This window comes from Lolium perenne, chromosome 2 (genome assembly GCF_019359855.2).
Source record: "Lolium perenne isolate Kyuss_39 chromosome 2, Kyuss_2.0, whole genome shotgun sequence".
Classification (NCBI taxonomy): domain Eukaryota; kingdom Viridiplantae; phylum Streptophyta; class Magnoliopsida; order Poales; family Poaceae; genus Lolium; species Lolium perenne.
This window is the reverse complement of record NC_067245.2, coordinates 56,850,262-56,868,353: the sequence shown is the minus strand read 5'-3', so window position 1 is coordinate 56,868,353 and position 18,092 is coordinate 56,850,262. Positions and strand designations below refer to the sequence as shown.

The window sequence follows — 18,092 nt, the reverse complement described above, 5'->3', positions numbered from 1 at the left end:
ACAATACTTATGTTCCTATCCAGGAAAACACAACAAAGACACTTTGGCCGAGTGGTTAAGGCGTGTGCCTGCTAAGTACATGGGGTTTCCCCGCGAGAGTTCGAATCTCTCAGGTGTCGAATTTTTGAAAATTTATTTTGCTGCACAAGCCAGGTTCCAGAGCATTTACTTAGTTCAAGGAAAATATGTACAAGCACCAGAGTTATTTTTCTCTCAATAATCCTAAGGACTGGTGGGTTTTGGGAAACTCTACGGGCATACGCGTGATCAATTGGTTGGCTTGCTGAAAATCAGGGTCACGTTACTGTTTTCTCCCTGACAGTCCATAGGTAATTTTTGTAAAACCTATCCGGAAGTGTAGCATTGCTGTTTTCTTTCTACGTAAGGCATGCTGCAAACCATTTCCTCAGTTCAAGCAGATGGTACAATGGTGAACTGAGATTATTGAGTCGGATATTGTACATTTAATTTATTTTTCTGCATAAAGATCTCCATAGAATTTGCTTAGTTCAAGAAAAAAATGTACAAATATATGGTGATCTAACGTTATCAGAATTAGGTAGTGTACACTGTACAGTCAAACTCTATAGCCACTTTGGAATAGAAATTGGAATTTTTGGCAAAAAAGACCACCTCTCCAAGTGAATTGTCAAAAAAGACCACATCCGAGTGAAATTGCCAAAAAAGATCACCTGCGTCGTGGCGGAAAGCTCCACCAAACGACACGTGCCACCTGCCGCCATAGCCTATGGCGACATGTACAGTTCACACACCGACAAGTGACACGTGGCACTTGTCGCCACCACCCGTGGCGGCAGACACTGTTCACAGGTTGTGGGTAAACAGTACGTGCCGCCACAGCCTGTGGCGGCAGGTGCCACGTGTCGCTTGGCGAGCTTGCCGCCACGGTGCAGGTGGTGTTTTTTTTATCAATTTCACTCGGAGGTGGTCTTTTCTGACAATTCACTCGTGGATGTGGTCCTTTTTGCCAAAAATTCTAGAAATTGTGGCTCATTTGAAAACGTCGGCCATACAGCTTAATCGGGTCACGCGTGCCCATTCGCTTGCGAGAAACTTAGGAAATTAGGGCTTCCTGCCTCCCATTGGAGGTCCGCCGATCTGACTCACCTTATGTGGCCTTAGGGCCATGGAGGCGCGATGGATCCTAGTCATTGTCGGCGGGAGGACTCCGTTTTTTATGTTTTTGTCTGTCTTCTTAGGGTTTCTGCCCTACTTAGGAAGATATGATGGTGGTGACTCCCTAAAGATGGAATAAAGGCATCCTCGTCTAGCCCCCATCCTGGCGGTGCGTCTAGCATTAACGGTGGGTGTGTGGAGGTTTGTCTTCGGCGGATCTCACTAGATTTGGTTGGTGTTCCTTCTGATCTACGCTTCTCTTTATCGGCGATGGTTGCTGCTCTCGTGCACTGATCATTTGGGGCATCGACAAGTTTCCGCTTATCTATTACAACAAACTCTACTATGACAAATTTTCTATGGGTCCACTGAGGGAGGGACGATGACGGCGGCGAGCCTTCGGCTCGTTCGAGTGCTTGTAGTCATCACTAGGTGGTTCAAGGACATGTTCATAATTTTATTAATTTTAGGATTGCTGGTACCTCTATTGAGGACCAGGAACAGATTGGAGGAGTTTTCTCGAAAAAAAAATTGTCAGCCATGTAAATTTTCTCCTTTTTATTAGGTTTAGGATCTTTTGGGTAGAAACAAAAAAAAAATGAGAAGGTTAACCCCCCACAAATTTCACTAAATTCTTACTGGAACCATCTATCGATGTGTAAACAAGAACAACATGACTTTAACCACTTTCTTAAGAAAAAAAAACATGATTTTAACCACGTTGTGCACAGTCGTGGTCGCACAATTGTACCACCCAGCAACCTCACATCCCAACCCACGTGAAAGCTTAGTCCATCTGCCTTAGAACAGAAATGCGACTCATCTGAAAGTGTCGTTCATGTACATTTTCTCGTTTTTTTTTAAAATTTGGTTTGGGAAGGAACCGTTGACAAAATTCAGCACCCCGCTCCACTCCCGTGCGGCTGAGCCGGGCCGCACCGGAGCGCCCCAGATCCGGCCAGCCGCAAGCTCCCATGTCTCCCCTGCCCTCGCCGCCACCTGTGGCCATCGTCGGGGAAAGCCCTGGCGGCGCGGTGACGGCGGGGCGCCCTCCTACGCGCGCGATCTGGGCGGCCCGGCTTCGGCGCCCTTTTCCGGCTGTTGCGGCTCGGAGGCTCGCCGGACAGCGGCGACACGAGGCGGCGCGGCGCGGCTGCTGCGTGTGGTGGCTCCTCCGGCAGTCTCCTCCGTAGAGGGTGGTGGGGGCTCTCGGGCGGCGGCCCGCGGCGGGTGTTGGCGGTGGCGGCCGGCGTGGCTGTGTCGGGCGGGTCTGGAGGTGCTGCCAGCATGGTGCTGGCGGAGCCTCCGTCTCCGATGTGGTTTGCCTCCACGTGGTGTGGTGGTGCTGGTTCGGGTCGTCGAGCTCTCCATTTCTGGTGGTCGGTGGAGTGGCTGCGAGATTCGCCTCCTCCTTACCTTGCTATCAGCATGCAGCGGGTTGCTGTTGGGGCTGGCGGGTGCCGTGGTTTCGCAGTGGCGGCCACGGTGGTGACGCGCTTCCCACCCGGGGGGGCTTCGTGGCTGGGTGTGGAGCCCCTCTGTCTTGCCATCAGTGGCGGAGGACGCTGATTCCGCCTGGTGTGCCCCATGTGATGCAGATGGAGGCCATGGGTGCGGTCTCCTCTCCGATGCGAGGTGAGCCGTGGCACTGGTGGTGGTGGCGTCTTCTTGCCGGTTGCTGGGCTCTGGTGTCGGGTCCTTGGTGGGGATCTTCGGCGCGTGGTGGGTGCTCCATGCGAGAGTAATCTATGGGTGTCTCTGCCTTTTGATGCCCTTCGACTCCAGCCGGTGGCACACAGGCGTCGTGGCATCGTCTCGGCCGCGCGCAACCTTTCGGCCACACCCTCGACACAGGTGGTGTCGGTGCGTAGTGTGGTCTCGGATGCGCGCTGCCCTTCGATTACGTCGATGGTGCAGTGTCGGCGCTGGGTCTCGGCGGACCAAGGCTGTTCGACTACTCCGGAGAGTCCTCGAGCTGGGTTGTCCCTCCTTCGTGTCCTTGGGGGTCTTCCTCGTGATTGTTGTGCCTGGGTCACGATGAGATTTCTCATCGGCCAACCGTCCCCTAGATTGAGGGGTGGCCATTTTGTTTTTCTCTCCTTAGTCTTAACTGTTGGTGGTGTGCGTTTTTTTTTTCTTTCTTCTTCTCCTTTGTAACCTCCGTGTACTCTGGTTCATTTGAACCCATCTTGTAGAGGCTGAAAAACTTCATAGGCATCTTGGCTGAATATATGTTCAGGCTGGCTCACGTCCGCCGTAGTTACAGTAAAAAAAAATTGGTTTGGGAACTTTCGAGTAAAAACAAAAAAATAATGGAGAATGTAGTAGTATGTGAAATATTTAATGACTTTTAGATGTATAAAATGATTAATATGTTTGGTCAACGATGGCTTTTACATGTTGAAATTCTCTTGTAAAATCATTAATAAAAGTCAGCCTATACCAAAAATCTATGTACATATAAGCCAAAAGGTTAAACAACCTTAAAGTCAATGGAACCAAAAGAAAAGGGAAAATGGGGAAGAAAGAAGTTATTATGTACAAACATTACATAAAAGGAGTCTAACTGTACCATCATCATAGTCGATTAGTTGCCTAGTTGTTAAGAGCATTGATTTCCCCAAATAAGAAGATCTTCTGGGTAACAAGGCCAGGCAATGCGAACTGGTACGAGAAATAAGGCAGCAGGCGCGACAGATCTAAACCCATCTAGGGTTTTGTCCCTCTCCGATGGCCTTAGGGTCTTGGAAGCGTGGTGAATCATGGCTCCTCGCGATGGTGAAGTAGCGGCTACATCTTGAAGTCAGAATAAGTTTCTCCCTGTCCTATCCTTGCTCCGGTGGTGCGTCTAGTGCCAGCGAAGCGCGCGTGGAGTCGTGTGTTCAACGGATTTCTCGGGATCTGGTCGGTTGGTGTGGTTTCAGATCAGTCTCTTCTAATTTACAGTTGTCATCATTGGCGATGGTTGTTGCTGGTCCTTTGAAGGCTTAGCACAACAACTTCTGACCGCCTACTACAATAAGCTCTACTACGACAAACTTGGACTCGCTCCAGTGATGGAGGGGCGAGGACAGTGGCATCTTCGGCTCACGCTAGTGTTTGTACTTTGTAGTCGTTGCTATGTAGTCCAAATACCTATTTGTATTTTTTTTTATTTCTTAGATTGTCTGTACTACTGTTGATGACTATTAATATATCGGGGGAATTTAACAAATAAAAATGAAGGTCTTCTAGGCATGTTTTATGACTATGTGAGGATCTTCGGTATGGTTAAAGATTATGCATTCCATGGGTTCCCAAATGTTCCACGAGACACAACAAAGAACAAAATATTGGAATTTTTTTCATGTCTGAGAGACCCCCACAAATCAGTGACTGATAAACAGTTGCAAAGGAACTACATTGAGTAGCAAGTGGAGGTCCATATTTGGCTTGTTGCAGAAAGGACGACCATCGAAAAGTGCAATTCCTTGATGGAAGCATCGGTCATTTGTGATGAGGAATTGGTAGTTTGAGAACCACATGAAGATGTAAGCATCGATTTGGAGCATAGGTCTTCCATTCCGACGAAGTAAAATGTGCTTGGGTCCTCGGCTTGAAGGATATTGAATACACCAACTTTGTTGTGTGATTGTTTTCACATTGAGCCTACTCATGCGATCATTTGAAACATGAAAATTCAAATCCACAGTAGCCAAACTATATCGATGGGTTGCAAGTTTAATAATAACGACCAAGAAAAGGCATGGTTTAATATGAAGATTGAACATGTGCTTAATTATAAACACAGAAGCAACCTAGAAGTTGGAGTGAAAACATGGGAGAACAACACATGAAAGGTAGTGTACAAGGTATCATCATGCCACAAATCTACCAAAAAGACGGAAAATTTTCCACTACCAACATTGACTTTTGAAATGGACCGGAAGAAGGGGAGGGTGGTGATGATGTTTTTCCACACCACATAATCTAGTCAGTGGGGATCTCCAAGGTCATGAGTATCGTTATAAGTTATAACCATAGGAAAGAGAAAAACAAGATTCCCAAGTGAGAGAATCTTAGCTAGATGCTTGATAAGAAAGTAGAGATTGTGTTTTCTTAGTATTACAACACAAGGCCACCATTGTCAATACGAGCAAAATTATATTTCCATGTGACCTTGAATTGTCCACTATGCACCATTTCCTCTCATGTCCAAAATAAAATAGGTGTGAATGGCCGAAGTAGTGATCGAACCAAGATGGTTTGTCCAATAACGAAGGGTTAGAGAGTAACCAGCCCTTAAAGCCAACTAGTATTTTGTTTATTTTGTTGACAAGGAGGCAAATACATGAATGTGAAGTTCGAGGAAAAAAAGATGATATCCAACAGCCCAAGATAGAAACAAGGGTTGGACGTGATGCCAGGATCGATATAAATAAGGCGGAAATACTTTCATCAAAGTTAATCAAGAGACTGTGGTCAAAGAGAAATTCTGTAGAATCCTCTTAAGATTGCGAAGATGGTCGTCATTGGCTTCAATGATAATAAGTGTGTTGAGGGCGTATTGTAAAATGAGACAATGAAGGGAGTCGTGGGCAGATTGGAGATTAGGCCTGACTTAGAGAATCAAATGATAACTTGTTTTCAGACATTGGCTACAATAATAAAGTGGAAGGGAGACAGCGGATCTCCTTGACTGAGGCTGAATCCAAGGACCGGGATTACCGTTCAGAGAATCGTGGATTGACTACAGAAGTTTAGGGATGAGATCCTGGGACACAAACAATTGGGGAAACCTTTTGCAACAAAGATAGGGTTAAGAGCATTGCACAAGATAGAGTCAAAAGCATGGTGCAAATATAGTATTAAGCATTGAGGGGATTTGCATTGTGACAAGATTGGACTCATAAATGAAGTTATGTGATATGCTTCTCCCTCTCGCGAAGTCTGCTTGATCTGGATGAACCAATGGATCTATGACGAGATCAAGGCGAAGAAAAATACATTCTGACATGGATTTGACGCGACCATTTTTTAGAGTAATTGAGCCATACTTGTTTGGTTTAGCACCTCGTTTCTTGTGAATGAGAATACTACATGCTTTATTGATGCAGTTTAAGTTAGGATTTTCCTAACAGAATTCATTCATGAAGGTTACACAATCTTTTTTGCTTCCTGCAAAAGAACACGTTATTGTAGCTCAACAATATGCATACACCATGTTTCACTCTCTAAGAGCTTGTTTGTCAGCCATCATTTCATGCCTAAATCGTAGAACTCGATCGAAATTCATACACAACGTGTTTGTTTTTCATGGAATTGAAATTGTCATTTCAACTGGAAATTTTAGGGAATTGGTACTGTATGTTAAGTTAATTCCTCTCTCTAACCCCGCCATTCTTGTGGAAATCATTTAATTTCATAATTCCTCGTGGCAGTCAAACATGATTTTTTTAGCTTGGAATTTCAAAATGAGATATGAAATGATGGCATCGCATTGTCCTTTCATTTCTACCAAATGAAATAAAATGAGGGGTGGAAAACGAGGTCTAAAATTTTTGTAGATGGAAAATCTGCAACCCATTATTAGACTTGCCAAGATCACTGGCAACCACCAGAACATGGGCAAATGTAGCAGCACCAGCCGGCCATACGGCTTTGGGCTGATGCACCATCTTCACACCAAACTTTGCAATAGTGTCTGCTCACAAGCCCTTGGGCAATACGAAAACAAAAAGTAAGTAAAATTCAGAAAAGTTAGAGCCTTAATTATTGAGAGAATTCCTTATTTGACACTGCCTTAAATTTAGGTTCCCTATTTGACACTGAGAAACTTTTTCTTCCTTATTTGACCCTAAATGCAAATTTATTTCCTTATATGACACTTCAGTACATTTTGAGGACTAACGGTGTTAACTGAGAATGTAAGAAGATGATTTTACCCCTAGTGCATTATATGAGGGTTTTTTTTTTTGACAAAAGCAGCAGATTTTAATTAGAAAATTTTCTCGTCCAATTTTAATTAATAAAAAATTGCAAGATTAGTCAGATTCTGCATACCAAATTACTTCTACAGGCTCGGAATAAAAAAGACTGAAAAATCGTGCCCAACCTCCTGATTGCCTATCGATTCAGTACTCTCGTGCGCATCCGGGGGTCCATCGCCGACCAGTGGTCCGCTGCCACCAGCAGATAGTCTATGCGCCACCGCCGGCGCCGGGTAGCTCAAGCCCCAACGCTAGCCAGGCTCAAGACGCTGCTCTCCTATGCACAGCTCCATCCCCGCTGGTCCCATGCCCGATGTCTCGCACCACTGAACAGACGTCCTAGCTAGCTCATCGTGTTGCAACGTTGTCGTGTGCGCAGGGAGCCATAGCTCGTTGCGAGTGCTAGTCAGCTAGCTATCCGTCTTTCCAGGTCAACATGACTCACGCCGTTGCTCATTGAGCTACTGCTCTCTTTTTCCATGGTTGCCTATGCATTGACGAAAGGGTAATTTGGTCCAAGAAAACTAAAAGTGACGGTAGGGACTAACAGGATGGACTTCGGTGTCATATAAGGAAAGAAGTTTACACTTATGGTCAAATAGGGAAGAGGAAAAATTTCAGTGTCAAATAGGGAACCAAAATTTAAGGTAGTGTCAAATAAGGAATTATCTCTTAATTATTCCCTCGAAAGAGAACACCTATAGGAGCTAGGTTAAACTCCTGGATACTGCATGAACCAGTTTCACCACAAATATTCACCATACCCTAATCCCGGGCCTTTGTCATCGCCTAAATGCAAACCTCAGCTAAAACCTGAAGGGGTCACTCACAGGCATGGTTCAGAACACCTGCAGCAGCACCAAACTGGCAGCTGCTTCACCTTCAGCGCGTCGCCGTCAGCAACAGCACTGTCCAAGCTTTGTAATGACGCGTGTATGTTTCTGGGCTGTACTGTATACATTCTTTCATTCCGAAGAACCAGCAACACCAAAAATAAAATAGTACAAATAAAGTAATGTTCATTCTATGCACAACAAAGACGCTTTGGCCGAGTGGTTAAGGCGTGTGCCTGCTAAGTACATGGGGTTTCCCCGCGAGAGTTCGAATCTCTCAGGCGTCGTATTTTTTTTTTCTTCACTTCTCATTTTGCATCTTATGCAGTAAAGCTCCCTGGCATTTCAATGTCTAGCTCGTGGAGCAAAATATTTTATAAATTCGCAATTCTTTCATAAGCAAAATGGGAACTACTAGAGAACTGAAAGCACGTATAAAAAGTGATTTTGGCTCCAGTGCTCTCGTCATTAAAAAAAATAAAAGATATTTTAACAAGTTATCAGAAATTATGAAAATAATTCTGTAGATTGTCAATGATACATCCCACAATCATGCAAAATCTTAACCCGAAATTCCTTTTATTTTGTGCTAAAAAAATGACAAAATCTAATATGTTTTGGAGATTTGAAAATGACTACTCATATATACAATTTTGTCATTTCTTGTCATTTCTGTGTAGCTCAGAATATAAAGTATTTGAAATTGATTTTTTACACGTTTGCGGGATACATCATTGACTATATGCGGATTTGTTTTCAGAATTTTTTGAAACTCAAAACTATGATTTTTGATTTTTTTTAAAACAAGATTACTTGTGCCCATGTGCACCAAATCTCTGTGTATCAGAACAGTGTTTACATTCCAATAAGGGTTGTCCCACGGAAACCATTTACTGTGCTCAAACTCTTATCACATATTTACATGCTTACAATCTTGTGCTACTTCAACAAATTATCAACAAAATATACACCAGATGCTAACAATGTGTTACTATTCTGTCAGTGCAGGAGAACCTAAACTTCAGATGAATTTTACATGCTACGTACCTTCTTTTCCTCTACTTCAACAAATAAACACCACATACTACACTATCTGTTACTGTTATGTCAGTGTAGAATCTGAACTTCAGATGATTAGCTGCTCTGTCATATCTATATTCACAAGATCTACTGTTCGATGTCTGTCAAGATGGCGAAACCGGTGGAACCCCCTCATGTAACTTCCAGATTTGCATGGAGTTGAAGGAATTAGCTCCAGCACATCGCCCATCTTCAGCTCTTGGTTCAAATTGTGCACAGCATGGCAATTCAGCCTCAGGCTCAACTGCATGTCATAGGAAGATGCCCTCTTCAATAGGTCCAGTATTTTTGACTTTTGGGGGAGCTCTTGCACTGACATCTGAACAAAACAAACAGAACAAATTCAGTTTTACTGCTCTTTGACGAGATATAAATTAACACATTGCAACTATATAGTTAATGAGAAAGCACAAACGCGAAAAATAGTGAATGTACTCCACCTTTTCGTTCTCCAGAAGTATTACTAGGATTGGTCCACTGTGATCATATTGTTTCGAATAGGAGAAAGGACAATCGTCAGAGTGAGAAGGGAAGGTGCATGTTGTCCTCGGTGACGGACCAACTCCAAGAGGTGAAGGGTGATCTATGTGCAAAGATTCACACTGCCACGTAACAACACATCTAACCCAGTCAACCATTTCAGGAGAGCATGAAGAGCAACTCCGAAGGCCTTCCTTGTACCTCCAATGTGCAGCAATTCCGAACTCTGCCTGCAAATGCATGTCCCCAGTACGAATTTGGATCTCTAATGGGAGTGCTTCTTCACTGAGGACAACCGTGTGCAGGGACTGGTACCTACAAGTTAAGAAAAAATAAGTTACCACAGTAACTAAAAGATTTTCGGCATACTATAGCAAATCTTTGCAAGGTCGTACCCATTAGGTTTGGGGCTGTTCACATAGTCTTTGAACTTCCCAGGAATTCTAGGCCACAAATGATGGACAACTTCTAATGTTGTGAAACAATCAGCTTTATTCTCAAGTATCACACGCACCCCATGTACATCATAGATTTCATCCATCTCCAGTTTCTTCCTGTAATAAGAAACAATCACATTAGCCTGTATATATGTCCCTCAGCCTAGCAAGGTTTCTTCAAAGTTATGTTCAAGCTAGTTCAGAAACTATGTAAAATGGATAATAATTATTTTGATTTCAACACGACTAAAACTGAAATGCAACTATTTGAATGCTTTTTACTAGCAAGGATAGCAGAAGTAAAACATAATGCACGAGATTACCTTGCCATCTTGCTGTAGATGCTGTACATGCTCTTATGCCTCCCCGATATGGAACGATAGGATAGTCCGCTCACCTGAAGGGCTTGTTCTAGTCGCCTTATTGCTGCTGCAATCATATCTCTGTTGTAGAACTGATGAAGATTAGATGACAGTTCCTCGTATTGTTCTGGATAAAGGTGCTTGAAGCACAGATTTTCAAGCTGTTCCTTCCAGTTCAATATCCCCAATTGATTTGCCAACGGAGCAAATATCTCCAGTGTTTCCTTTGCAAAGCACTGACGCTTGATCTTGGGCAACGAATCCAACGTCCTCATATTGTGTAGTCTATCAGCAAGTTTGATGAGCACGGCTCTCGCATCTTCCATTGCAAGGAAGACCGTACGTAACCTGTCAGCTTCATCAGTTCTGCTCGCTGTATTGCTTCGACGAGCCAGTTTGCTCAAATGACTTAGGTTAGAAACCTATAAAGAAATCAACACACTAAATCTAGTCATTCCACAATGGCCAAGCATCCTTGTCGCAGAAAAAGTTTGCCAAGCACCCTAAGATATATCAGGTGTAATATTGACTTAAGGCAACCAAAATCTCAAAGCATCCTTTCCCAAGTTCTAGATGATAAATATGATATCATAACCTAAGTAGACCGTTCACAGAAAGAAAAATCAGAGAACAGACTAAGAAAATCACCAAAAAGCATATCTGACATGATCTGGTAACCAACAAGGAGCAGATTCTACAATATACTAAAGCGTAAGTCAATCCTAGGAGGTGGCTACTGCCTAATATAATAAAGAGCTGATGTTAACTCAATATCTGCCTTAAGAAATTTTCATCTAGAAGCCCTATCAATAACGTAACAGTCAGCATCTTCTGTCGATCACAATCTTTAATCAATTACTTTAGCTAGACGGCCAGAAACCTAACAGCATCTACTTCTCGACCACGAAAATGACAAGACCAAGAAATATGAAAATAGAAGAAGGGGTCATGCAGAGACATAATCATATAAGTAATCAATTGTGATTATGACCTGGTCCTGGACTCAGGCGAAGATTATGTCACGCTCAAAAAGTTATCGGCAGATGCTGGTATGAGTGATCTCTCTTTTTTTTTTAGAAAAAGAGGTGTACCATCGAAGAAGCTCTGAATCAGCTCTACCAAACTAGTTACCACTAACAAGTGAGCCTGCTCATCAGATCCTAATGTCAGCTAATTATGTCATGCTCAGAAAGTTATCCGCAGATGCTGGTATGAGTGATTACTTTTTTTAGAAAAAGAGGTGTGCCAAGGAAGAAGCTCTGAATCAGCTCTATCAAACTAGTTACCAGTAACAAGCTAGCCTGCTCAATGTCAGCTACGTTTAGTAACTACATTAAATATTCAGATTCTTACCCCCTTGACAAGGTCCGCGACGCCAGCGCCGAACTGCTCGGAGATGGAGCCATAATCCAGACCCGCGTCGTCGACGGTGTCGTGCAGCAGCCCCGCCGCGACAACCGAAGGGCCGGCGCCGAGCTCCGCGAGCAGCGCCGCTGTCTCCACGCAGTGCTGCAGGTAAGGGTCGCCGCTCGCGCGCATCTGCAGAAACCACCAGAACGCCCAATTGAGGGGCGCGGTCAAGTCACCTCACTCAAACGTCCACCAAAATGCACAGATGAGCGAGGGACACGGTCGAGCACCTGGCCGCGGTGAGCCGCCTCGGCCGCGTAGAAGGCCTTCCGCACGAGCTCGTCGCGGAAGATGGCGTGCAGCGACTGCGCGCCGCCGAGCAGCGCGGCCGCGGAGTCGGAGCGGCCCGCCTCCTCGCCCGCCACGCCGGCGCGAGCTCGCCTGGCGGACGGGGGGCTTCGGCAGGGAGCACGGGGAGAGTCCGGTTGGTGGTCGGAGGCCCGCGCGAAGGACAGGGAGGGCGGGCTCCGGCACCGGGTCGCCCGCAGCTCGCCGGCGGCGGCCTGGGCGCGGGGCAGGAGCTCCAGCGCGGCGGGGGGCTGCGGCGCCGTGAGGCGGTAGTGGGGGCGGCACTTGACGGAGCAGGCGACCGCCGCCGGCATGGCGCCGTGGCGAGCTGGGAATCTGGGAGGAAAGGGAAAGGGGGGAGGTGGAGAGAGAGGCGTGGAAGGGAAGGTAGAAGAAGAGTTGGGACGTTGGGGCTTTTCCTCGATTTCGCGCGTGGTGGCGTGGTTATGAACAGTAAGGTTGGGTGGTCGTGTACGCTTTGGAACGAACGCAAATTGCCATTTGGGATGCGAATTTGCTGATTTTGAAACACAAAGCGGTGAATTTGCTGCTTTTTTGGGTGTATACATTAGGCTGCGTGTGTTGGCATGTTGTGCTGCAACGGCCATCATTTCTCACGTTTTTTTAGCCTTGTTGTCCGTTTGTGGCTTTGTGCAATAGCTCGTTTTCCCTGACCCCATTTTTTTTTTTTTTTTTTGCAGGGCTGACCCCATTTTTTGTTGTAAAGGTTTTGGGTTTGCACGTCACATCCTAAGACTAGTCACAATGGAAAGTATCATATAGTAGTATCATGTATATGATACAAGTGTACGATACTATCTTCACAATGCATAATATTATGTAGTAGTATCATATACATAACATCGTTGATATTATTTTGCACTCCTAATATTATTTTTGGGCCGTTAAGACTAGCTTTGTGATTCACCTTCTAAGATGTACTCAAAATAGCTTTGAGATTCACTCATAATCGTATTTCTATTTGATTCCGTATGGGGTATGGCATTTCGTCACTTCAAAGTTAGTTCGATCGCCGTTTCGCTTCTACTACCTATACCGGAGATAGAGGTGAGTTCAATGAGCTAGAAGGGTTGGAAGAAACATTGACCGTTTTCACTAAACTTCTCAATTTTTTGTTCCAAAAAGGTTAGATAGGTTGGTTCGAGGAAGGGTCTAAATATCCTCATCCTCTAAATCGTCAAGTGAGCAAGACTACATAAAAAAAAAGAGGGAGATAGGACAAACCACAAATATATAGTTACTTAAAGCAACGTTTTCAAGCTTATACTCTAGAAACTACTATCAAAATACTTCTTGACATTCATATGCTCCCAATGAGTGTACCAAGATTTATGATATTTAAGAATGTTATAGACAACGAAAGTACACTAGAAAATTGTTATGGCCTAATTTATTGGCGGAGTGGTGTAATCACTTTGGTTTCCTTTAATTTAGAGTGAAGTGCTTTGCAACAAAAGGTTTTCTTAAACATCCCTACCTAACTAAAAGAGTAAAAAACAAAGAAAATATTATTTAGGTTAATGTTTATTTCTAATGGAGTACTGGTAAATATTAGATTGAATGAAAAAACCAAACTTGTTGGTAGAAGTAAAAGAATTACTTGTTGGTAGTAACATTAGTGAGGTGAAAAAATTATTTGTTGGTTAGTGAAATTAATGAGGTAAAAATATTTCGTATAAATTTGAAGAACTCTGATGAAGCTGGCAGAGGAGTACCGGAGGGTCGAGATGGAGAGGCTGAGCGTGAAGAAGAAGAAGTACCGCTTGGTGTAGGAAGGGCTGAAGTAGTCTAGATTTAGTTATGCAAGTTTTAGTTCAAGATGATACACTAAAGCGGGTCGATAACAATACCGAATACTATTGCAAAATGTAACTCCCTCTCACAAAGTCCACGAACATAAATGATGTTCTTATTAAGAATAGAATCGGTTAGGCATTATTTTCCGTGATTGTAGTGATTGTGCATATCTTCTTTTATTAGATGGGATCAGTTGTGATCCTCTAAATGCATTGGCTGATCGAGTTGTGATCATTGTCTTGTATTTGTATATATACCTCTGATATATATGTAGAGCCCCACGATGGGATGATTCACGGCAAAAGAATCTTTTTGACTTGGTATCAGAACAACGTTCCCGTCTAGGGCATGCGTTCTCGCGATGAACACAGCCATGATGCAACTCTCCACCTCCACCGATGCCGCCACCACCACCTCCCTCTCCACTTCCCTCACTGCTGGCATGATCACCTCATCTCTCCCCACCTCCATTCCCACTCAATACACCAACTCCATTATGGTGCGCTTAGATCCCCCCAACTACATGCTGTGGAGGACCCAGGTGGTTCCCAATATCGTCGGCATTCTGCACAAGGTTGAGCGCGATAGTGCCTGCCCAAACCCCTAGCAGCCGCTGCACTGAGCACACCTCCCGACCTGTAGCAGCCGTGGCACCCATAAGGGCGGCATCCCTTCCGGAGTAGGTACGAAGGCTAGCGTTCTACACAAGGTGGAGTGCGACGGGGCCGTGGACGAACCCTCGGCCGCAGCCGCATCGAGCACGTCTCCCGGCCGCCGCAGTAGTTTCCGCCGTCCATCACACTACCACTACCACTACCACTAGCGTGAGCTAGGTAGCCTGATTGATTGACCAGCAGCTAGTACTGCCCACCCGAAACACACGAAAGGAGTGCATTGCTTTATTGCTTCACGAACTGCAGAATCGATTGCACACGCGCAAGCCGCGCGGGCTTCCGAGGCGCAGGGAGACGACTAGATGAGTCGTGTATCACCCGCGGCGATATCTAGGCCTACATGTGTGACGCCGCCTCCGTACACAACAGCCCCAGCGCCGCTGGTGCGACCACAGTCGTGGCGTCCGCCACCGCCGGCCTGGACCATCGTCTTCGTCTTCCCCTCCTCCAGGAGGCCGTTACTGCACGGGGACCCGAGGATTCTGGGCTTCTTGCTCATCCCGGCATGGCATACCGAGTTGAAGGGGTCTCCGGCGGTGGAGAGGATTTGGATTTGACGGAACAGCGGGGAGGAGATGCAGGAAGGAGAGAAAACAGATGTGAGAGAGGAGGACGGAGACAAAGAGACAATTATTTGGGGAAGGGGGTTTCTGAAAAATGTAACACAAATAGGGACTGATATGTGGGCTCCATGAGTGTCGTGTCGACAAATACATCGCGTTCCCAGCACCAGTGACCGTAGATGAACCTTAGAGCGTATTCAATCACCATAAATTGGTATTCTCTAAATATGATGACTTATCTAAACTTCGTCGACAAGTTTGAGTACTGGACGTGTATTGCTCTTATTTGGAACAAGTGTGCCTATGGTGGGCATCGAGTTGTTTGAAACCATTGCCCTAACTAATACTACCTCCATTCTAAGGATTAAGGCCTATATTTCATTTAGAAAGTCAAACAAAGTAAAGTTTGATGAAACTTTTAGAAAAATTTATGAACAAATATGATATTTTGTAGATACCATATGAAAATATATTTCATTATCTATCTAATAATATTTATTTTGTACATTTCATGTTAATGATTTTTTATAAAAACTTAGTCAAACTTAACATAGTTTGACTTTCTGGAAAAAAAATATAAACTTTAAGTCTAGGGATGGAGGTAGTTGATGTCTACGCACGCTTCTATTCTTGTAGAAAGTGTTGGGCCTCCAAGTGCAGAGGTTTGTAGAACAACAGCAAGTTTTCCTTAAGTGAATCACCCAAGGTTTATCGAACTCAGGGAGGTAGATGTCAAATATATCCCTCTCAAGCAACCCTGCAATTACGATACAAGAAGTCTCTTGTATCCCCAACACACCCAATACACTTGTCAGGTGTATAGGTGCACTATTTCAGCGAAGATATAGTGAAATACAAGTAATATGGATGATTATGAGTGGTAAATACAATCTGAAATAAAAATGGCAGCAAGCAAACATGTAGCAGAATTGGTTGTAAACGGTGTTTCAATGCTTGGAAACAAGGCCTAGGGATCATACTTTCACTAGTGGACACTCTCAACAATGATACCAAAATTGAATACATAGATATTATCACTTCACTATGATACTCTGAACCACTCTCCGGTTTGATAATAAACACAAATTCACTGCGTAGGGATGCATAAGCACTTCTTAATGTTCACATTCCCAATCTATGGACGCCCCATGCTGTCACTTTGAGCATACAAAGATGGTACTAACTAGACACCACAATTCATAAGTATTTCTGTAAATTAAGCTTAAGAAACAAATACGGTGTGCACATTGTCACCTTCACACCGTTGGACAAGGTGTCCCCGAAGATCACATAATAAAATCACTTGAGTAGCGCAATAGTTGAAGAATAACATCTACTTATTGAACTAGATTACAAAACTCATGATCACATAATGATCATACATGGAGAGATAGATAGACCACATAGCTACCGGTAAAGCTCTCAGCCTCGGGGGAGAACTACTCACTCCTCATCGTGGGAGTCAATAATGTCGATGAAGATGGCGGTGGAGTCGATGGAGACGGCTCCGGGGGCAATTCCCCATCCCAGCAGGGTGTCGGAACAGAGACTTATGCCCCCCGAATCTTGTTTGCGATGGCGGCGGAGCTACAAAACTTTTCGTGGATGGAGGCAGATTGATTTAGGGGTTCCCGCGTCGGGAGACTTCTTATAGGCGGAAGGGCGAGGTCGGTGGAGGCCAGGTGGCCCCACACTACCCCTAGGCGCGGGCCAGGGCCAGGCCGCGCCTAGGCATGGTCTGGCCACCCTGTGGCTCCCCTTCGTCTCTCCTCCGGACTTCATCTGTTACGGAAAAATAAGATCTTCGGCTTTTGTTTCGTCCAATTCCGAGAATATTTCTTGTACAACTTTTCTAAGATACAAAACAGCAGAAAACAGGAAACTGGCACTGTATCATCTTGTCAATAGATTAGTGCCGGAAAATGTATAAAAATGCAATGAAGTGTGAGCAAAACATATAGGAATTTGTGTAAAACAAGCATGGAGCATCAAAAATTATAGATACGTTTGCAACGTATCAGCATCCCCAAGCTTAACTCCTGCTCGTCCTCGAGTAGGTAAGTGATAACAAAAATAATTTTTGAGATGACATGTAGCCAACACAATCTTGATCAAGTTATTGTAAAGCATTGTGAGCTGGGATCAAAGTATGCTAAACATAGACATGATAGATATAATTCTAACAATAGAACTTAGAAACTATGTTATAACATGAGAAGTAACTCAAACAAAGGATCATGAATAATTGTGCATTGAAAGCAACTGATTGTTTATGAGCATAGATAAAATATAGCAAAGTGGTACTCAACATGTCCTTTATAAAGTAGCAAAAGATAAATGTTAGGACACCTTCAAAGTTCAGAAGGTGACTAGATACAAGTAATTTAAGAACAAGCAGTAGGATAATCATGAATCAATCAATAATAATTTTGGGACTATGCACATTGCACTAAGAATGACAACTATGCTCTCTTAATTGGTGCATAAAGAAGAAGGTGAAGACTGATGGCGTGTAACTCACACGTTTGTTGGGAACCCCAAGAGGAAGGTATGATGCGCACAGCAGCAAGTTTTCCCTCAGAAAGAAACCAAGGTTTATCGAACCAGGAGGAGCCAAGAAGCACGTTGAAGGTTGATGGCGGCGGGATGTAGTGCGGCGCAACACCAGAGATTCCGGCGCCAACGTGGAACCTGCACAACACAACCAAAGTACTTTGCCCCAACGAAACAGTGAGGTTGTCAATCTCACCGGCTTGCTGTAACAAAGGATTAACCGTATTGTGTGGAAGATGATTGTTTGCAGAAAAAGAGAACAAGATTGCAAGAGATTGTATTTCAGTAAAGAGAATTGGACCGGGGTCCACAGTTCACTAGAGGTGTCTCTCCCATAAGACGAACAGCATGTTGGGTGAACAAATTACAGTTGGGCAATTGACAAATAAAGAGAGCATGACCATGCACATACATATCATGATGAGTATAGTGAGATTTAATTGGGCATTACGACAAAGTACATAGACCGCCATCCAACTGCATCTATG

At 44.4% G+C, this 18,092-nt stretch overlaps 1 protein-coding gene and 2 non-coding genes across 3 annotated transcripts; 2 read left to right on the top strand and 1 right to left on the bottom strand.

Annotated features, from left to right (window-relative positions):
• The first annotated feature begins 37 nt into the window (after positions 1–37).
• Positions 38–119, top strand: TRNAS-GCU (transfer RNA serine (anticodon GCU)). The gene has a single exon. It is a non-coding gene; the product is annotated as a tRNA-Ser (tRNA).
• An 8,025-nt stretch (positions 120–8,144) lies between these two features.
• On the top strand, positions 8,145–8,226 carry TRNAS-GCU (transfer RNA serine (anticodon GCU)). Its single transcript has one exon. It is a non-coding gene; the product is annotated as a tRNA-Ser (tRNA).
• Positions 8,227–8,780: 554 nt separating this feature from the next.
• LOC127332698 (probable GTP diphosphokinase RSH2, chloroplastic) lies at positions 8,781–12,525 on the bottom strand. Its single transcript, XM_051359020.2, has 6 exons — positions 11,939–12,525; positions 11,652–11,837; positions 10,260–10,720; positions 9,895–10,053; positions 9,460–9,814; positions 8,781–9,338 (listed from the first exon to the last, which is right to left on the bottom strand). The coding sequence occupies exons 1-6, from the start codon at positions 12,308–12,310 to the stop codon at positions 9,066–9,068; spliced, it is 1,806 nt and encodes a 601-aa protein (XP_051214980.1). The 5' UTR covers positions 12,311–12,525; the 3' UTR covers positions 8,781–9,065.
• Between the last annotated feature and the right edge of the window lie 5,567 nt (positions 12,526–18,092).

Bases quoted from the DNA above. Each gene is read 5' to 3' on its own strand.
- LOC127332698 (XM_051359020.2), bottom strand. From the start codon at position 12,310: ATGCCGGCGGCGGTCGCCTGCTCCGTCAAGTGCCGCCCCCACTACCGC. The intron at 10,054-10,259 runs GTAATCTCGTGC...TTCTTATTACAG, and splicing joins ATCTACAGCAAGATGGCAAG to GAAGAAACTGGAGATGGATG. The intron at 9,339-9,459 runs GTGGAGTACATT...TGTTTTGTTCAG, and splicing joins TACTTCTGGAGAACGAAAAG to ATGTCAGTGCAAGAGCTCCC.